Source organism: Myripristis murdjan, chromosome 21 (assembly GCF_902150065.1).
Source record: "Myripristis murdjan chromosome 21, fMyrMur1.1, whole genome shotgun sequence".
Classification (NCBI taxonomy): domain Eukaryota; kingdom Metazoa; phylum Chordata; class Actinopteri; order Holocentriformes; family Holocentridae; genus Myripristis; species Myripristis murdjan.
The window spans coordinates 7,234,569-7,253,195 of NC_044000.1; the positions used below are offsets into that span (position 1 = coordinate 7,234,569).

The 18,627-nt window shown below is 43.2% G+C and overlaps 1 protein-coding gene across 2 annotated transcripts in view; it reads right to left on the reverse strand.

Annotated features, from left to right (window-relative positions):
• The window catches only part of xpo4 (exportin 4), a 62,086-nt gene that overhangs the window by 21,028 nt on the left and 22,431 nt on the right, over window positions 1-18,627 (reverse strand). The window contains exons 7-8 of one of the 2 annotated variants that reach the window (XM_030081028.1): window positions 17,258-17,370; window positions 5,631-5,788 (exon numbers count right to left, since the gene is read on the reverse strand). In XM_030081028.1, the coding sequence (XP_029936888.1) occupies window positions 5,631-5,788; window positions 17,258-17,370 (271 nt within the window). The remainder of the gene's footprint in view (window positions 1-5,630; window positions 5,789-17,257; window positions 17,371-18,627) is intronic. The other variant, XM_030081029.1, reaches the window with a different exon arrangement.

Genomic DNA, 18,627 nt, shown 5'->3' on the forward strand with positions numbered 1-18,627 from the left:
TAACCCCTATCAGATGGAGTTAAATTGCGAGCAGAGCTGTTCAATCACTGCAGATCGGCCATCCCGCTCTGCATGGTTTTCCGATGAGGCAATTGGAAAAAAGCTCCGAGAATAGGTGATTACAGACAGAGTGAGAGAGGAGGGAAGAGCGAGAGAGTGAGCGAGAGCCTGTGAGAGAGACCCCTACTCACACGAGTCACATGGTCCAACAGCAAGCTTGTGTGTGTGTGTGTGTGTGTATGAGTGCGTGTGTGCCTGTCTTAGTTATTTATACATTGGAGCATGGCCCCTTAATTCAGATCAGAACCTCTTCCACTTAATGCACATACACAATACTGCCAGTAACTAACCCCAGATAATAAGTTCACACACACATACAAAAGTAACAGACAGCTCCCATGATCAACTCATTTGTCGAATCCTTTATTTACCTGGTGAAAATGACTGAGGGCATATTCTCTTTGTCCTGCTTTACAGGATCATACCAGTGATTTTGAATGTCTGGTCCATTACTACAATTACCCACATCTGACATTGCAACAGACCATTTTGTAAATAATGCAGGGGTACTGAAGATTTCACAACATATAATCAAAGTCCCTTGATTCTCTAATTAGAATTTTTGGTTGAAACACCCACCGTGTAATGTTCTGCTTCTGCGGCGAACAAAGTCATCACCATCCATAAACCACAGAAACGATAATTGGCTGTGTAATCCAAACGTTGCCCTGGGGACTATTTTCCAGGGCGGAAAGACCGTTTCACTCCGCCCAATTTCAAGTCATCAAAACACAGCAGTGCTGCTGCCTTTAGGAAAACTAATGTGATCAACTTTATTATAGTGATGAAATACTGGTGTGAAGAAAGTTTGAAGTCTCTGAGAGTTCATTTTCATATCGTAGTGGAACGAATGGAAACCAGTGACTGGATAGAAGGGAGGAAAAATGATGCCAGTTCTAAAATATGACTGCTTGCTTTGGGAAAAGATTAGCAGGAAAATGAACACTAATATCTACATTTTGTAGATATTAGGCTAAACATCAAAATCACTGGTATGGACCTATTAGTTTAACACACTGCTAGTACAACAATAGTTTTGTCCTGCTGGTCGATGAGCAGCTACACAGGGACAACTAAGGGTTCAGTGCCTTGCTTATCGTCACCTAGGCAATACTTGGCAAGGAGGGAGTTTCTTATTCATTTTCCCTTCCAGTATAGGATTGGAACTGGTGGCCTGCTTCTCTAAACTCTATGTTACGGCCACCCTGCCCCGCCCAGGTGCTAAAACCAGACCAGTAATCTCTTTTATTGCATCTTCCTGAGGCATGACAAACTGATTCCCAGCACCACATGCAGGAACGATCAATAGCCTCCCTTTTCCACCGCAGGACCGTGTAAGGCTCACCACAGGCTCGGACAACTCAAAATGTTTTCATGTGACCCATCACCCCTGTTAGCAACCACACAGAATAATCATAACGACAGAGGAGACTATGTGCTTCACTATGGCCAAAAACAGAGGGCCACGTACACCAATGCAAATCTGATGCCAGTAAAAACATGAATTATTGAGTGAATCACCATGGCTGTTGTTTAAGAAAAAAAAAATTGGCTGAATATATTGAGTTTACCCTATCTGGATGTTTTTTTGTTTCATGTCTCAAATTATTAATTTCACTGTTGTGCCATTTTCTTGGCCCAAACCAGCTGAGACGGGACTGAGTGTTAATAGATTATTTCAGCTAGACGGAGCTGACTACAGGATTGACAAAAGTGCTGCATTACCTCTGAGTGGAACCGCTGACTACAGACTCTTGACTCATACAGTCAAAAAGCCACCAATGTGGCGGGAACGAGCTACAGTAGAAGTAATGAGGACAACAGGTTTGACCCCTCACTCCTAACAGATTGTGATCTGGCTGCCGAGCAAAACAAGGTATGGCACAAAAAAATAAACGGTGGCCTGTAGTTTCAAAGAAATTTATACAGGGCTGTGCAATATGGACAAAATCAAATATCATAATATTTTTAACAAAATAATCCAATACTGATACTGTAACAATATTGTAGGGCTGGGATGAACAACTAATCAAAATATTATTGAAATCATGGTATTGCCGAACTAGATCTGTGTAAATCATATAATCTAATATGATAATAATATAAATCTCAACTGTATATTTTTCAACCTGTTTATTCTGTACATACCTGTAGCATTATATATTATTCATTTCATACTTGCACTTTACAGCAACAGTTATTTATTAATTTGCACTATGTGTATATATATATATATATATATATATATATATATATATATATATATATATATATATATATATGTATATAATATGTTTATCATATAATGTGTATATACTGTACATTTGTATTTAATACACTGCTAAGCACTTCTGGTTGGATGCTAACTGCATTTCGTTGCTCTGTACTTGTGACATGTGCAATGACAATAAAGTTGAATCTAATCTAATCTAATCTAAAATATCCAAATGGCAGGAGCTGTCATTTTTTGATATAAGTAAAATGTGTGAGAAATGTTGTAAATAGACTATGGTTCAACACAGATGCACTGGCCTTCAAATTGTATTTTCCATATGTAAGAATGCATGCTTGTTTGGTGCACACGCCGACAAAAATCACATTAAATAGTTTTTTCAGTGTCAATTAAAATGATGACAAAAATTACCATTCCTACTAAAATCATAACTCATAATGGAGTATCTGTAAAACTGGGATGACTGGTGCTTTCCCAAAATATTCACACAAAGATATAATAACCAATCATTAGTTATGTGGATTTGATGACCAAGCAGGTAGACGCAAAAAATGGATGAGCCAGAACAAGCTAACATTTATGTCATATCACGATATTCAAAATCTTTGACCAAAAACCACAACAACAACAAAAAGTTGATTTGCCTGTATTTTAGTAACACACTGCAGGTGTATCACGCATCCAAATTGTTGCTATTGACTGAAACTGCATGTTGTTCTTGCTGGGAAGAGTAGAGAAGAATGGAGAGAGGCTTATGCTTCCAATTCTCTACAATGGTTCCCAGGCAAATTACAAGGTCCTGAATATAAAAAAAAAAAAAAGAGTTGCATGGAAGGAGAAAACAAATAGTTTAAATTTAAGTTGCTTTACACACAATTGAAAAAGAGATGGGTGCTATGCTTTAAATGAGTACTGAAATGAGGCTGCATTTACTTAAGTAAGTCAAGGTTCAGAACAGGTGCGTTGAGTGCTGCTAAGTAAATGGGTTTTCAGTGAAACAGAGGGTGATCACTGAAGCACACACCAATTTACAACTTAGAACTAGTGGAACCAGGATTAAGTTGTGATGCCCCTCCTTGTTCATGGTTGATGAACACACACTGATGTTAAAACCAGGCCAGGGACTACCTTACGCTCATAGGGCAAAGTGGATGGTTCATCTCAAAAGTTACGAGCCAATCGCGTGTTTCCATTAGAACAGGACCATCAAGTGTTGGCTGGTGACCTGCCAAAGTGGTTGGCAGAGTAGATTTACTTAACAAGAGCACCCCACGTTTTCAAGCATTAGGCTAGTGGACATTGTTGATTTCCCTTGCTGGCTGAAATGCCTGTCTGTTTGCACTGGAATAAAGGCATAATTTGATTCGCTTTCACATGAATTTTGTTTTAGAGGAAACTGAGAGACATGAGCTCCTGGCTGACCCTATTTGGCACTGAACTGGAGGCCAAGCTATTCCTTCACCACCCCACTTCCCAGAAGGCCTGTTGGTGCTAGAATCAGAGACCTTTAAAAACACAGAGACTCAACAAGCAACGGCTTTCTGTAAATAAAGAAGAAGTGGATCGGTATGAGTCACACTTCTGCTGGCTTTAGCCTCTTTTACTGTCTCTGTTACTTGTTGAGTCTCTGATTTTCAAAAACACAAAATCCTTGAGATGCTAGAGAAGGATAAACAGCTACTGTGGCCAATGGTAAAAGGACACTGAACACACATTATGCTTGTGTGGATGTCCCATGCTATAATGCCTGCACTTGCAAGTAGACAGTTGAGACTAGCATTGGCCTCACAGCATGTATATGTATTTTACAGATTAAATGTGAAAAATATTAGGGAAATCTGCCTGGTATTGAATTGTAGCAACTTTTGCACAAACCAAAACTCAACTGTCTCACAGCTTTCAGTTACTATGAGGTATTTATAGGTAATTTGTATTTTGGCACACAGAGACAGTTCATCAGTATTTCAGCCTATTTTGCCTTATTTACACAGCCCGGACCGTTCTGCACCATAGTCTACGATAACTGATTTAACTGAGTTGCGGTTGGATACTAAAGAAGCACTGCTTCAACTCTCGATATGAAGTGTTAGCTAACGTCACACCTTTGAAGCAACCTAACAAGCCCAAGTTAGTTGTTAGCAGCAGTGTGTGTAGCAAAAGAATAAAGGTCTTAGTCAGTAGAAACCTTTCAGTCAGATCAGTGGTGTTGTGTGACAGGGCACAGCAGGAAGAGATTTAGGTCATTTGCCATCCCTGTTTTGAAACACACGATGGTGAACTCACTAACTGTACAAAACAAAAATAATTTTAGCAATCCTGGAAGCTGATGTGTAGCTGACATTGTAAATTATCTTGCTTAGAACAAGTTAACTGTCACAACTGAGTTGTCAATAATAACAACAACAATAATAATAATTATAATAATAATTATAATAATACTGTGAAATAGGGGAGAGCAGATCATGATTGAGGTGCTTGGTGACAACAAATTCAAAAATTAACAACAAACTTTAAAAATCCTTCTCTAAATTATCTGCTTCCCTGTATATTGTTCATGTGGTAATCTTGCATTATGGAGTTTTAAGCATGGCTATTTTATATCTTAATGAAACCTAATACAATAACTGTCATTTAGCCATGGGAAAGCAATTTATTTCCCCAAGGAGATGCCTTCTATCAGCAGATTTAAATTAATACCCTTTATATTATTTCTGAGTTCTCATCTATCAGTCGGACAAAAATGACTCCTAGTATCCAACCCATGACTTTTCAGTTTGTCCAAAATGAAAGAGGCAACATGATCATTGAGGCTACTATTTACTATTTACTATTTACTATTTAACAGCTAGGAATATGGCTTTGAAAGCAATGTAATCAACAGAGGAGTAAATGATTGCCTTAAACCACATCCAATGCTAATATTGACTCTTTTTGCTTTCGAGGGTTCCTGTTATGCACATCTTTACTTGTTGAGGTGCGTCTGAAAGCAGCAAAGAAAAGAATGGGCTGTCATGAGCATGGTGGCTCAACATTTAGCACAGCTGCCTCAGAGCGAGAAGGTCCTGGGCTCAACTGTCAGTCCTGGTCCTTTCTGTGTGGAGTTTGCATATTCACTCTGTTTGTCCCACAGCCCAAAAACATGCAGGTCAGGTGAAACAGAGACTATTAGTTGCCCCTCAGTGCGAATGTGTGTGTGTGTGACTGTGCTGTGTGCAACAATAACTGTAATGTGATACTATTAATAATATGTTTCCACTACTACTACTTCTATTCCATCTGCTATTAGGGCTACTATTGCATGAGTCAGATTTCTAAAATAACACAGCAAGACACTGACCCATTGATCATGCTGAGGAGGCCTTCCACCAGGTGGGCCAAGTAGGAGACCTGGGCACTCTCGTCAGGGAAAATGGGCCCGTGCATGGATGCCAGCTGAGCCAGGCACTGCAGAGAGTCCTGGGCCATGTCAGAATCTTCCCGAATCTTCCTGTGTACCTGGAAAACAACAGGGGGACAATTTTAGTCTCTATTTATATTCTTTCCAGCTTTCTTTTTGACTACTTACTGCATGAGGAAACTCGTGCAGTAAGGCTGTCAGAGCAAATTTCAGTAGACTATTTTGTAATTTTAGCCCAATGTCAAAAAATTGTAACAAACTCAAGTCTCGACATGCCCGCTCAATTCATGAAAGCACATATTTCTGAAATGAACAGATCTCTGACTCCTCAGACTCGCACTTTAAGTCACGCTCGCATTCTACCAGCCTGTTTGTTTGCTTGGTAGCGGGATCATGACAGAACACACTCAGCTTGAAAAGGAGACTAACCCTCTTGCAAACTCCTCAGGAGAGGCCAGAGTGAGTAGAACAAGTCAGATCTTTTCAGAAATGTAGCATCTGAACGGATGCACATTGTGAACAAGTGTACAGTCTTTGGGACACAATCCATAGAATGCTTTGTTTGTCCATTTTGCCACTGCTCTGATGTGTCAATATTAGATCATTAACAAAATTAGTTTACATTATTTTGTTTTTTTTTATGCATTTTACGCTTTTAATCTCTTACTTTCACAAACACAATCACACTTGCATTGGACAAGCGTTCTCACTTTATCTATGTACCATTTATCTGTTTATCTGTGTATCTCTGTATCCGTCCCTGTCAAATAAACCCCAAATAAATAAGTTCCAGTGCAATTTGACTCCTTCCAGTAAATTCTCTGTCACCTTCACACCTTTAAAACTCTGTCAAGGGTGTTTAAAACCTCCTAGATCCTTCAGTGGACAATAAATAGTAGGTTCTTTGGAGAACTGAGTAGCATGAAGTGCACAAATGGAGAAGGCCACAACCTGCAAAACTCCTGCACACTTGCAACATTTTACTGAGAAACCAGAGCATACTTCAGTCTTATCCTCCAGCCCACCTGCAATAAGAGAAGAAAAACCGAGGAGGAAAAAGCTCAGTGTTTTCTTCCCTTCAATTCTTTTTTAATAAAGAAGAAAGGCCAATCCCTCCGAGTAATGTGGGGTGAGTCAGTGTCTCAAATCCTCCCAGATTCTGGTGCGCACCTGCACGACTGCAAGGCATTTAGCTGACATTCTTATCCAAAGTGACTTCTAATAAGCGCAACAGTAGAATACACTTAAAATTCCTACATCACCAATAGTAGAGGCAACTAATAGCTGTGTAAAAGTCATAGCCAGAGTGCACAATCATATGACGATGATGCCATGAGTGTGCTATAAGAAAAAACTCTGCATTGCCTCAACAAGAGGGCAGAGGTCAGGGTCAGCTACACAACAGAAATCCCTGAAGCTTGTCAACACTTGTCAACACAGTGGCTTGAACCCAGGTGCTCTGGTTAAAGGACAATCTGCTTACCACTCTACCTACATTGATTTGTAGTGTGCCTGCAGTGTAAAGTGTAACATTTTATGGTCCCTTATGGTAAGCTCGTATTCCGAAGACGCCAGCCATTTCTGATCCAATTGAAAAAATTAGGGCCGTAATTTTACGATTTTACAAGCAAAACTCTTGAAGGAGAAAGAAAATTAAAAGTTAAGACTAAAATTAAAATTGACACTACTTGGAGTTTATCCCCAGTGACATTTCAAGCTCTGCTGGCCATGGTCACATTGTGAGAAACTCTTGAACTTTGTTTATGGTAATTATACCACTATCTTGAATGTATCTTTTGATGTTAAAACACTACACGCAATAACTTTTAATGGGATATTCTTAAGGCACCCGATCACACATACACCTGACTCACAACATTTAGGTTTTCTCCCAGCATGGTCGATAAATGACATCAGCTCAACCTCTGACTCATCTGAGAATAATGAGTTACCCTCCCCTATGATTAAGGTTTTCCCCGTCCAGTTAAAACTCTTAATGGGCCCACCTGAGTGGTCTACTGAACACTTTAGGGGAAAATCTAGCCTAATAATACCTTCCTTTCATAAGGGTCCTGAATATGAACAGGCGGCCCTATCTTTGCTTCTGTGCTCTTGGAATGTCTTAAGCCGACCGAACCATGAGGGCAAAACCACACCGTTAGAAAAACTGGCAAAACCCTGTTCATCTAATATCCACCACACCTTCCCAAAATCTGACAAGCAGACGAACTCCTGCCTGTCTGACTACATGGCAACTTATAAGAATACGCAGAACCCCGGTCCTTCATGGCCAGAAATGCACTCACATCACCCATAGACACTCCTGGAAAGAAATTTAATCTACAAATGCTGCTTTTACCCTGATGCTCTGGCAATATTATTTTATAATATTGCCAAGGCTAAAGGACTGAACCCACTGAATTGAATTTCAGTTTTAAACAATAACACTCTGCCTGGAGGTTATACATCAAAGGCCAAGAACAGAGAGGTGAACCTGCCTCAGCCTCACAAATCCACTGTCACCACATCCAAAAACAGATCCACTCAAACTAGGCAGTATTAATACTCACTGGTGTAACCCACCACCCCGTAAGCTGAGGCGCAGCAAAACAGCAAACTGATTCTCAACACGTCTGTTTGAGACGTGCCGCCACGGTGGCATCAGAGGGGTCACAGTGTCTGAAGACAATCACAGAGCTCGTCTGAGGCGACAGACGGCCTCAATCAAACACAGAGAGAAAAGATCCGTCTCCTGATGGGGAAAGATCCGCCAGATCCCGTCTCATCTCAGTTTTGAGCCGCCGTTCAGTTGTCGGATTTGGTGCGCTGTGTGTCCCGAGTTGTCATGCTCCGACAAGACAGGCGGCATCGCTGATTGCCTTTGTACACACAGACTCTCACACACACCCCAAGAAGCAAGCAATAATAGCTGTGCAAGTCGTCAGAGCCTCTAAGCAACATGTGTTTCCACTGACGGTACTATGCGGACGTCTGGCTTTCAGTTCTCTTCCTTCTGTGAACTGTGGCTCTCGTCTCTGCAAGTCTGCCTCTCTTCTCTTTTTCCCCCACTCTTTCCCTCTTCTCTTGAACTGTCAGCCTCGAAAATCCACAGCGTGCGCTTCTTCACCGGCTCCACACACACCAGAGCGTGACCCCATCACGAAAGCAATCAAACTTTCAGTCTCTTCTTCCTCCTCCTCCTCACAAATGTGCTCCCCCTCTCTCTTCCTCCTTCCAAATTCTTTCTCCCTGCGCCCCCCTCTCCACCTCCCTCCACTCCCCCTCTCTCTCTCTCTGTTCTCCAGCTGGGGTGTCTGGGCGTAAGCCACGCTGCTGTGAGGGCTCTCAGATGCTAACGTAGCGTAGCCGCCTGTAGTCCTTTTGCTGCTGTTGGGGAGCGCTGCCCTCTTCCAGAGTGTGAAGTCATCCTCTGGAAGAGCTCAGCAGGAAGGGGTGGTGGGGGTGGAGGAGGGGGGCGAGAGAGAGTGAGAAAGAGAGGCAGAGAGAGAAAGAAAGAGGAGGGGGTGGGAGAGGGGGTTGAGGGAGAGGCAGCGCAAGGCCAAAGGATTGAACGCCTCGAGCTCTGAAAAAGCAGCTGCACCAGCGAACGATCTCTGCGATGCCAGTAATGCCAGTCGCCTTGAGTCTGACTATAGTTAGAGATAGACAGCGGGTGGGGTGTGTGTGCAGGAAGGGGGTGGTGTGTGTGCCTGTGTGTGTGTGTTGGGGGAGTTTGGTTAAATCAAAACAAGGCTAGACACTCCTCTGCCAAGAGGGATGGAGGGAGAGAGATTGAGAGGATCCAACAATATAAAAATGCTGGGAACGCAGATCAGATGTCCCTACATGAATTTGTCCACTGATTGACTAATTGATGTGTTTGATATTATTGAAGCATTTGTTGCTGGTGGCTGTGTCACATTGCCAAGGCTGCTGACAGTTGATATTTATTAGGTTTGCTTTGGCAAAGTGTACTTTTGTGCATCGTACCCATCACACCTATAGAGCTGAACTGGATGGAGATAACCGGGGAGGGAAAGGGGCAGGGAATGAGGGGGAGGAGAGGAAAAATAACGGGTAGGGGGAGGTGGAGAGAGAAGATGGGGAGAGAGGAAAATGAGAGAAAAATAATTACTGAGGGAAGAGAAAAAGATGAAGAAATAAAGAGTAAAGGGAGAAAGAAAGATGAGGGAGAGAGTTGAGGGAATGACAATTTGAGAGAACAGAGGGAAATAAGGAAAAAGAGCAGAGAAACAAATGAGAGGTTAGAGGAAAGACAGAGTGAGGTGGGAAACAGAAGCAAGGAAGATGAGAAAGTGATAGAGCAAAAGAATGAGGGAGAGAGTGAGAATGAGGGGGAGAGGATGAGGTGGAAGAGAGAGAGAGAGAAATGGGGGAGATGGCAGGGAGAGGGAGGGAGGATATTTATAGAAGGAGACAAAGCCTGGTGTCTGTTTCCTCGGGGGGCTCTGAGGCTCATCTTTCTGTTTTTTCAAATCAACACCATGCCTCCAACTTATTGTCTTTCTCTCGCTCCTTTTTCACCATCTATCTCTCCCTCTCTCTCTCAGATTGGGTTACCGTCTGCCTGCAGGCCAGGGCACAACAGAATCAGCCGCCGCTGCAACCTCATCAGGCCCTGCACTCCACACTGATTGTGTTTACTGGGTAAACACAAGGCTCTCGTATGTGTGTGTGAGTGTGTGTGTGTGTGTGTGAGTGTGTGTGTGTTTATGTGACTGAGTGTATGTGTGTAAATGTAAAAATGTGGGTGTCTGAAATTGTGTGTACACATGCATGTATATGTTCTGAAATGGTGTGTGTGTGTGCATGGACATGTGTTGATATATGTGTGTGTGGATGTATAAAAATATGTAGGGCTATAAATTTAGAGTAATTTACTAGTGGATTACACAGTTAGCTAAAAAACTGATCAGTCTGAAATTGTGTGAAATTTATATTGTGCTGTATACATAGCAGCAATTTAATAACAATGCTGGGCTTCCTGCATTTGTACTGTATGGCTGTTTTTGTGCACACCCACTAATACTATGTTTAAAATATAATTCGAAAAAAACTTCACGAAACAACCCATGATCATTTTTACATTTTCATGTATTCTAGTGTGTGTTGCCGAGATGGTTAACTTCTCGGTGTAATGACAACGAGGCCGCTGGGAAGAAAATAGTCCTCTGCAGGTACTGAGCAGTGGGCGGAGGGAGAGAGCGGCTCGCCTTGTTCGACTTGCTTTACACCACCTCAGAGAGCCAGCCAGGTTAATGCTGAGCACGGTCTTCAAACCAGAAACCACTGAGGTGATCTGGAGCCGCCATCCTCTTGCAACATTCAGGCGAGGGATCTTTCCCATATTCTTCTTAGACAGGCAGCAAATCTGGGGCAGCATTTTACTAGCTGGGTAGGTGGTTACATAATTTACCGACTGGTCAATTACTTGTTCCCATCACTAGCATAATGTATGTGAATGTGTGTATGAATTGTGGGTGTGTGTGTGTATATCTGAATATGCAATGTATTTGTGTGTATGTGCAGAGTTTGTGTGTAGAGTGTGTGTCCATTTGATGGCGTAGATGCAATGAGATAAAACAGATGTGTCAGACAGTGTGTTTGTGTACATGTGCATCTGTGTGTGTGAGTGTGAGTGTGTGTGTGTGTGCGTGAGAGACAGGGTACACACTCAATCACAATTTGATGCCGCTCTCTAATCAGTCAAAGCCAAACTGAAACTAAAAACCCATAGTGAGACAAACAAAAACACACTGCCAAGGCCAAAATTACAGATGCCTCAGTGTGAGTGTGTGCACGCGCGCAAGTGTGTGTGTGTGTGTGTGTGTGTGTGTGTGTGTGTGTGCGCGCACGCTGGAGGGGAGGGTACAGCTCCAATCCCTAGGTGTAAAATGAACAAGAGAGGAGTGGGTTTATTTTGAGGAGGCAACAATAGCTGGTTTTCTGCCTTTTCAATCTTCCATGGGCCATTTTCCCCAAGCCTCTATCTGTCATTTCTCTCGTAAATTGCATTTCTCTCACAAATTTCGTCTCCCCATGTATCTCCCCCTCTTCTCTCTTATTCTGACCTTCATTCTACTACTTTCTCCCTTTGTTCTGTTTCTTGTTTCCCTCCCTAAATCTCAGAGCCGTGGCTGTCAGCAGCTAAAATGGAAAAGGGTTGAATGCATTTTCAGTGATGACCTGAGGCTGAAGGACAACTTGGCGTCTTGGGAATATCTGGTCGCAAAATGGCTTTGCAACCAAAGGTATGTTATCAACCTTATTTCCACTAAAATGTGCAAATCCCAATAATCAGGGGCAAAATCTCGACCCGAGGCTCGGCCAGGGCCCGATAGTCAACAAAAATGATGTGGCAGTGCGAGGGGTTTACAGATTTCATCAGCTCAATCTGCCCCAATAATATGAAACACGTTCAATACCTTGATGAGATCCAAGACAAAGACTGACAAAAGCCAATGAGAGCTGAGATTACAAGGGGTGGGGCTATAATAATAACAGCACATGCCTATTTAAGCTGCTCTTTGGTAGCCTCGGGTTGCAGCAGGAAGTTAACTTTTTGAAGTAGTAAATGCTTTGAAGTTGGAAGGAATTCATTATGTAGAAAACATCGAATGCGATGCAATTAAACTGCACTGCACTAACTAAGTCAAGTTTCTTCTTCTTAGGGGCTGGGACGGCTGGAGGTGGGTGTGGAGAAAGGCTGCATGTTCAGCCAACGTGTTTCTCTGGACAGAGAGCTTGCTCACATTGATTTTCTCTCTGCAGTTGATTTGTCACCAGCAACCATACACAACACCAAAATTTTAGGCAATTTTTCAAATTTAGCTGGTAACATTAGAAATCAATTAATTGATTAAACTATTTAAATATATACATTTATTTATTTATTTATTTATAATTGTGCGTATGAATGTGAATGTGTTTTTTTCTCTACCAAAACAAACGAGAAATGGATGGACATGTTAGACGGCTGGACACGTGTCTGAATGGTGCTCATATCGGCCATCATGCAAGTCAAAATTACAATTATTAGTGATTATCTGTCAGCCCTGATAACTGGTGTGTGCTGTCGATGTAGCTTTGGATCAACAAGCCAAACAGTCGGCCCTGTTGGAGAGTCTGGCTGCAGCCTCCGGTTACTGTTTGTTAACAATGCTGATAAGAGTCTGGGAGCACTGGAGCCATTTAATGGGAGATTGACAGACACCCACCCACAGAGGGAGGGAGGCTCCCCAGGGCCCCTAAATAGGGTGACGTGTGTATGTGTGTGTGTGTGTGTGTGTGTGTGTACGTGTGTGTTAGTGTGGTTGTTAACGGGGGGCCCCTAATCCTGAGGCCGGGCTCTAATCCTGCCACTTGTCTGCTGTGGACTCTGACCCCTGCAGCGCGTGTCTATACACACCCCTCTTACACACACACACACACACACACACACACACACACACACACACACACACACACTGCCTGGCCGGTCTGTCACCCCTCACAGCTGAGGAGAGACACAGCAGCTGAGACAGCAGAGCACCCCATTAAACAGAATAAACACACACACACTCAAATGTGCACACATATCATACACACGTCATACACACACAAACCACATGAACACCCACTGACACACACACACATACACACACAAATTGACGCACAATCCCACAAGAGAGACATGCGCCACCACACATAACTGCACACACAAAATGAACACCACCAGCAACGAAAGGATAGAAACACACATATAGAAATGCGAGCACGCACATGCGCGCGCACACACACACACTAACACACACACACACACACACACACAGACAGCTGACGGTGCCACAGCACCCTTACAATAACAAACAGCCGAGCTACTAGAAATACCAGAGAGAGAGATGAGACTGGTCGCCTGTAAACTGAAACCAAGACAAAACACATCCTGCACATTCCAGCAACAATAAAGCCCGACCGAAAAATGGCAAACATTTTTATTCAAACTGCTGGCATCGTCCAATCATATCGCTGATTAGGCCTGTGCGCTTTGTATTTCAAACCCCTGATTAAGTTTGCTGCTTACTGCTAATTACCGTTAACTATGATTGCCTGTGTGAAATTTTCTCAAAATCACACCAGTAACTTTTTTCAGCTGCATTATTAACTGTTGTGTATGGCCACTGATTACAGTACAGCTACATTTACATCAGTGATGAATCGTGATTATTGGCACAGGGGTAGAAAAAATTGCAAATCAGCATCTGCTAATCTTCAAACAAAATTCAGTTTTTCTGTCCAAAAGCATCCACAAAGATCGAAAATGATAAATATCTGTAAATATATGTTTGAATGTGTTTCAGGTTTTGATTATTGGTATGATTATTTCATCATGATCCTACTGAAAAACAGTAATTATACTGAGTGATTGCCCAGCCCTGTCCTCAACATCACCTGCAGCCTGCAGGAGAATGACCCTCTCCTTCCATTATTACAAACAGCGCAGACATACTGGTGCATGCCCAAGCACTACAAACATATAAAATAGCCTATTTCATCTTTGAGCATGCGGTTTTCAAGTGCCGCAGCGACAACAGAAACCAGGACCGGTGCTTTCCACAAACATCTGTTTAACACGACTAGCACTAAATATGGTAAGCACAGGGACCACGACCCCATTACCTCCCACTGCTTCCTGACAGGATTATCTAATGTTGCCAGACAACAAACACAAATAAAGCCAGCAAGCAATTTCAAGCTTGTACATTTCAGCGACAAAGCAAAATCTGATTCGCTGGGTGGATCCAGAATGCTTCATTTTACAGCTCCTTGGGACGCACGGCTTTCGTACAAAGTCTAAACGAAGCCGGACAGAGACTGAGGGAAAGTGGCACAGCGTGTGACAGCAGCACCAGGGAGGGAGTCCTTCACTGTGATGCTTTATGGAGTTCATCTTTTACCACAAAGCACCCACACTCACATTTAACAATATCCACCGCTACTCTGGTGCCAATACAACCGTTAACGCCTTCACATTGTCAGCACTTTGCTCAAATGCGGTGGTTGTATGCAGTTAACCCTTTGCAACCCAGGAGGCCTGTGGGTGGGCCTCTATTTAAAAACGTTTCATTTCACCTTCCTCAGATAAATCAGTTTTATTTCTTTTTAGTTTAATTTTTCAGTATCACCAGTTTTTGGGTCATTTCTTCCTAATTTGCTCACTACCTGTTTAACCCACTCTTTTGGAAGAAATCAAGTGAAACAGCTCAGGTGTCGGGGTCGCTCTGGTGGCTCACCAGATAAGCGTGTGTACCATGAACCAAGGCTGAACCCTGACCACAGCATCCTGGGTTTGAATCTGACCTCAGGCCCTTTGCTGCATGTCATCCCCTCTCTCTGCCCTGCCTCTCCTGTCCCTCTCTCTACTGTCACTGTCAAATAAAGCAGAAATGCCAAAAAAATTGCTCAGGTTTCAAAGGTTGCAGTATTTGGCGATAAACATGCATGTTACGCCTGTGTACCAGAGATGTGGAGCAGTATTTGGTAGTGGTCAGGTAAGGGCTTCAGGTGTGGAGGTGTGTACAGAATGGGGGTAGAGTAGTGTAGCAGTATTTGGCAAGAGACAGGTGGGGGATACAGTCGTGAAGCTTTATTTGGCTAGAGACAAAATGGCTGTAGCAGTGGGTAACAATGTTTGTCAGTAGCCAGGTAGGAACTGGAGTGGAAGAGCAGTACTATGGCAATATACAGGGTGTCCACAAAGTCTCTTTACAATTTAAAAAATCTATTACAAAAGCAATTGATGAGATATATTAATCAGATTTGTTCTATGTACTCAGTGGTTATCAAAGTTTTTAATCACACTGGACATCAACGACCTGAAGCAAAAGATCACTGATGCCATTGCCACCATTGATGAGGCTCTGCTACAGCCAACATGGCAAGAAATCGAGTAGCGTCTTGATGTGCTTCGTTCAACTAATGGTGCCCATATAGAGGTGTATTAAATGAGGCAAAAAAAACCTTCAATATCTACTCCTCATTTTGTAATAATTTCCACAGATTTGTCTGTTCATTTTCTTTTGTGATAAATTTGTTAAACTGTAAAGAGACCTTATGGACACCCTGTATAATTAGACACCATGATAAAGGAGCTCTAATTGATAGTAAGCACATGACTACATCAATGAAGTAATTCTTGTCATTTGTGGATCAGTCTTTGGCAACAGACAGTGTCTGGGGTAGTGGAACAGACAGGTAATGGCAACATGAGTGTAGCAGTATTTGGCAGTGGGCAGCAAGAAGCTTGCAGCAGTGGAGCAGTATCTGGCAGGGGGTTAGCCACAGAGCCTGGATGGATGCTGATGGAAGGAGAGGTGACCGGGTTGTTCCACACTTCCCTTCCACATCGTTTGCAAAGCCAGCGTGGGACGTCTCTTTAAATACACAAGTCGCTCCACAAAAATACACATTTACTTCACCGGGCTGTCCACTGGATAGTAACACAATAACATGGCCCCACTGTAAAGCATGCATAAATCAACTTAATGGCGCGTTAAAGAAACCCACAAAACTAGTAAAAACTCAACGCTGAAAAAGAAACGAGTTCAAATGAGAATTCCTTGCTCAACATGAAAAGGCAAACTGTCTCTCTGTACGATAAATAAACTGCCATCCAGAGGTCAGAAAAAAAAAAAAAACAGAAAAAGAAGAAATGAAAAAGCACCAAACAGGACAAACAAATTCAGAAACACTTGGGTGACGCACATAATTAGATACCAGCGTGTGTTAAAGTTCAAGACCTTTCATCAAGACCTTTTCAGCGCCAGAGTGAAATGGATGACCAAGTTCAGTGTCATGACCACTAAAGGATCATACCAGTGATTCTGCATGTTCAGCCTACGACCTACAAAATGTTTCTGCTTCATGTTTCTGTTAATCTTATTACAACTCCAATATCATTTTTCCTTCCTTTTCCCCAGCTGTTGGTTTCCATTCATTCCACTACAATATGAAAATGAAGTTTCAGACTTCAAATCTTCTTCACACCAGTACTCCATCACCATAATAAAGTCGTCCACATTAGTTTTCCTAAAAGCAGCAGCACTGCTGTGTTTTGATGAGTTGAAACTGTAGAGTGAAACGGTCTCTCCCCCAGAAAATAGTCCCCATGGAAACATTTGCTTTCTGCAGCCAATTATCAGTTCTGTGGTTTATGAATGTTGATGACTTTGTTAGCTGTGTCAACCAAAAATTCAAATTTGAAAATCAAAGGATTTTGATTATATGTTGTGAAATCTTTAGTATCGTGCACATTTGGAGAATGGTGTGCTGCAACGTAAAACATGGGTAAGTTGTAGTAAATGAGCCAACATTCAAAACCACTGGTTGGAGGCCTGAATAGAAGTAATCCAAGACATGGTAAGACTTTCTCAGGACCTGCAGACACCCTGAGAAACCGCAGAGGCATGAGCCCTCAGTGAAGAAAGTACTTGTCCGTGATGCTAAACAGAGGGATGGAGAACGAGACGGACGGACGGACGGACGGACGGACGAGGGTGGGTACTCACGGTGAAGAAGAGGTCCATGACGCGGGTGTCCAGCAGCGCTTCCCTCCAGGACTCGGTGGGCTTGAGCGTGACGTTCTGCGCCGACTCGAACATGGCGATGTAGTGGCGCCCCAGTGACCCGCCGCCAGTTAAGGCCAACAACAGCATGAGGAGGAGGAGGAGGAGGAGGAGGAGGAGAGGGAAGAGGAGGAGGAGCAGTGCCACACACAAACACACAAGCTCCTGTCACTAAGCTCTGTCTTTCAATGGGTATTTTGGTCTCTCTCTCTCTCTCTCTCCTCTCTCTCTCTCTCTCTCTCTCTGTGTCTGTGCCGGGCTTTGGTTTCGTGTGGCTGGCAGTGGAAACTTATCGCTAACTAACTCCCTCTCTCATCAGCCCTGCCAGCCTCCACTCCACAAAGGACTTTTTTTTTTTTTTTGCTCTCTTTCTCACCCTCTCAGACAACAGGCTTCCCTCCTTGGTTGCTTTGTTCTTATGTCCTCCTTTCTCTCTGTCTCTCTGTCATCAACTCTTGCCCGGCCACACTTCTCGTCCACAAAGAAACTCTTGCCCTCTTTCTCACCCACTCGGCCACTTTTTTCCCCTCCTCCTCCTCCTCCTCCTGCTCCCTTGCTGTTCCCTGACTCCCTGTTGTTTCCAATCTGTACCCTCTGACTCACTTGACGCTCTCTTTCCCCTCCTTGTCCTCTCGTTCACCTCTCTTTATTCAAACACTCCTTCCCTTTGTCCCCTCCCAGGTTTTCTTCCTCTCTCTCTCTCTCTCTCTCTCTCTCTCTCTCTGCTTGCTCGAGACCTTAAAACACCCAAGACACTCGCTCTGTGCAGCCAATCGCAACCGTCTCTCCCTCTCTCAGACTTCCTCAAGACGCCTCACCACTCCCTCCTCTCCCTCCTCAGCCAATCGCTTTTGTCTCTCCTCTTGACCGCTCTCCAAGACTCGCCCCAAACAAGACTCTCCTCTTGCCACCACAACACACACACACACTCTCCTCACTCAAGACTTCGTACACCCACAACACACACACACACACACTTTCGGCTCTCTTTCTCCGCTGAGCCACTTCTCAAAGGCCTTTTTTTCCCCCTCTTGCCAAATCGAGAAGCTTTCTTTCTCCTTGCCCCCACAACACAAACCCTCTCTTCTTCAAACCTTTCTCTGCACCCACAATGGTTGCTTTTCTCAAAACACTTTCTCTCTTTACTCAAGACTTCTTAAGGCACGCAAAACACACACTATCCTCGGCTTATATTAAGACTTTTTTTTTTGCCTCTTGACCGCTCTCCAATGCTCCTCGTCCTCTCCCAAAACCACAAGGTCTCTCCTTTCCCAACAAATCCCACTCTCTTTTTCTTCTCACAAACTCACAAT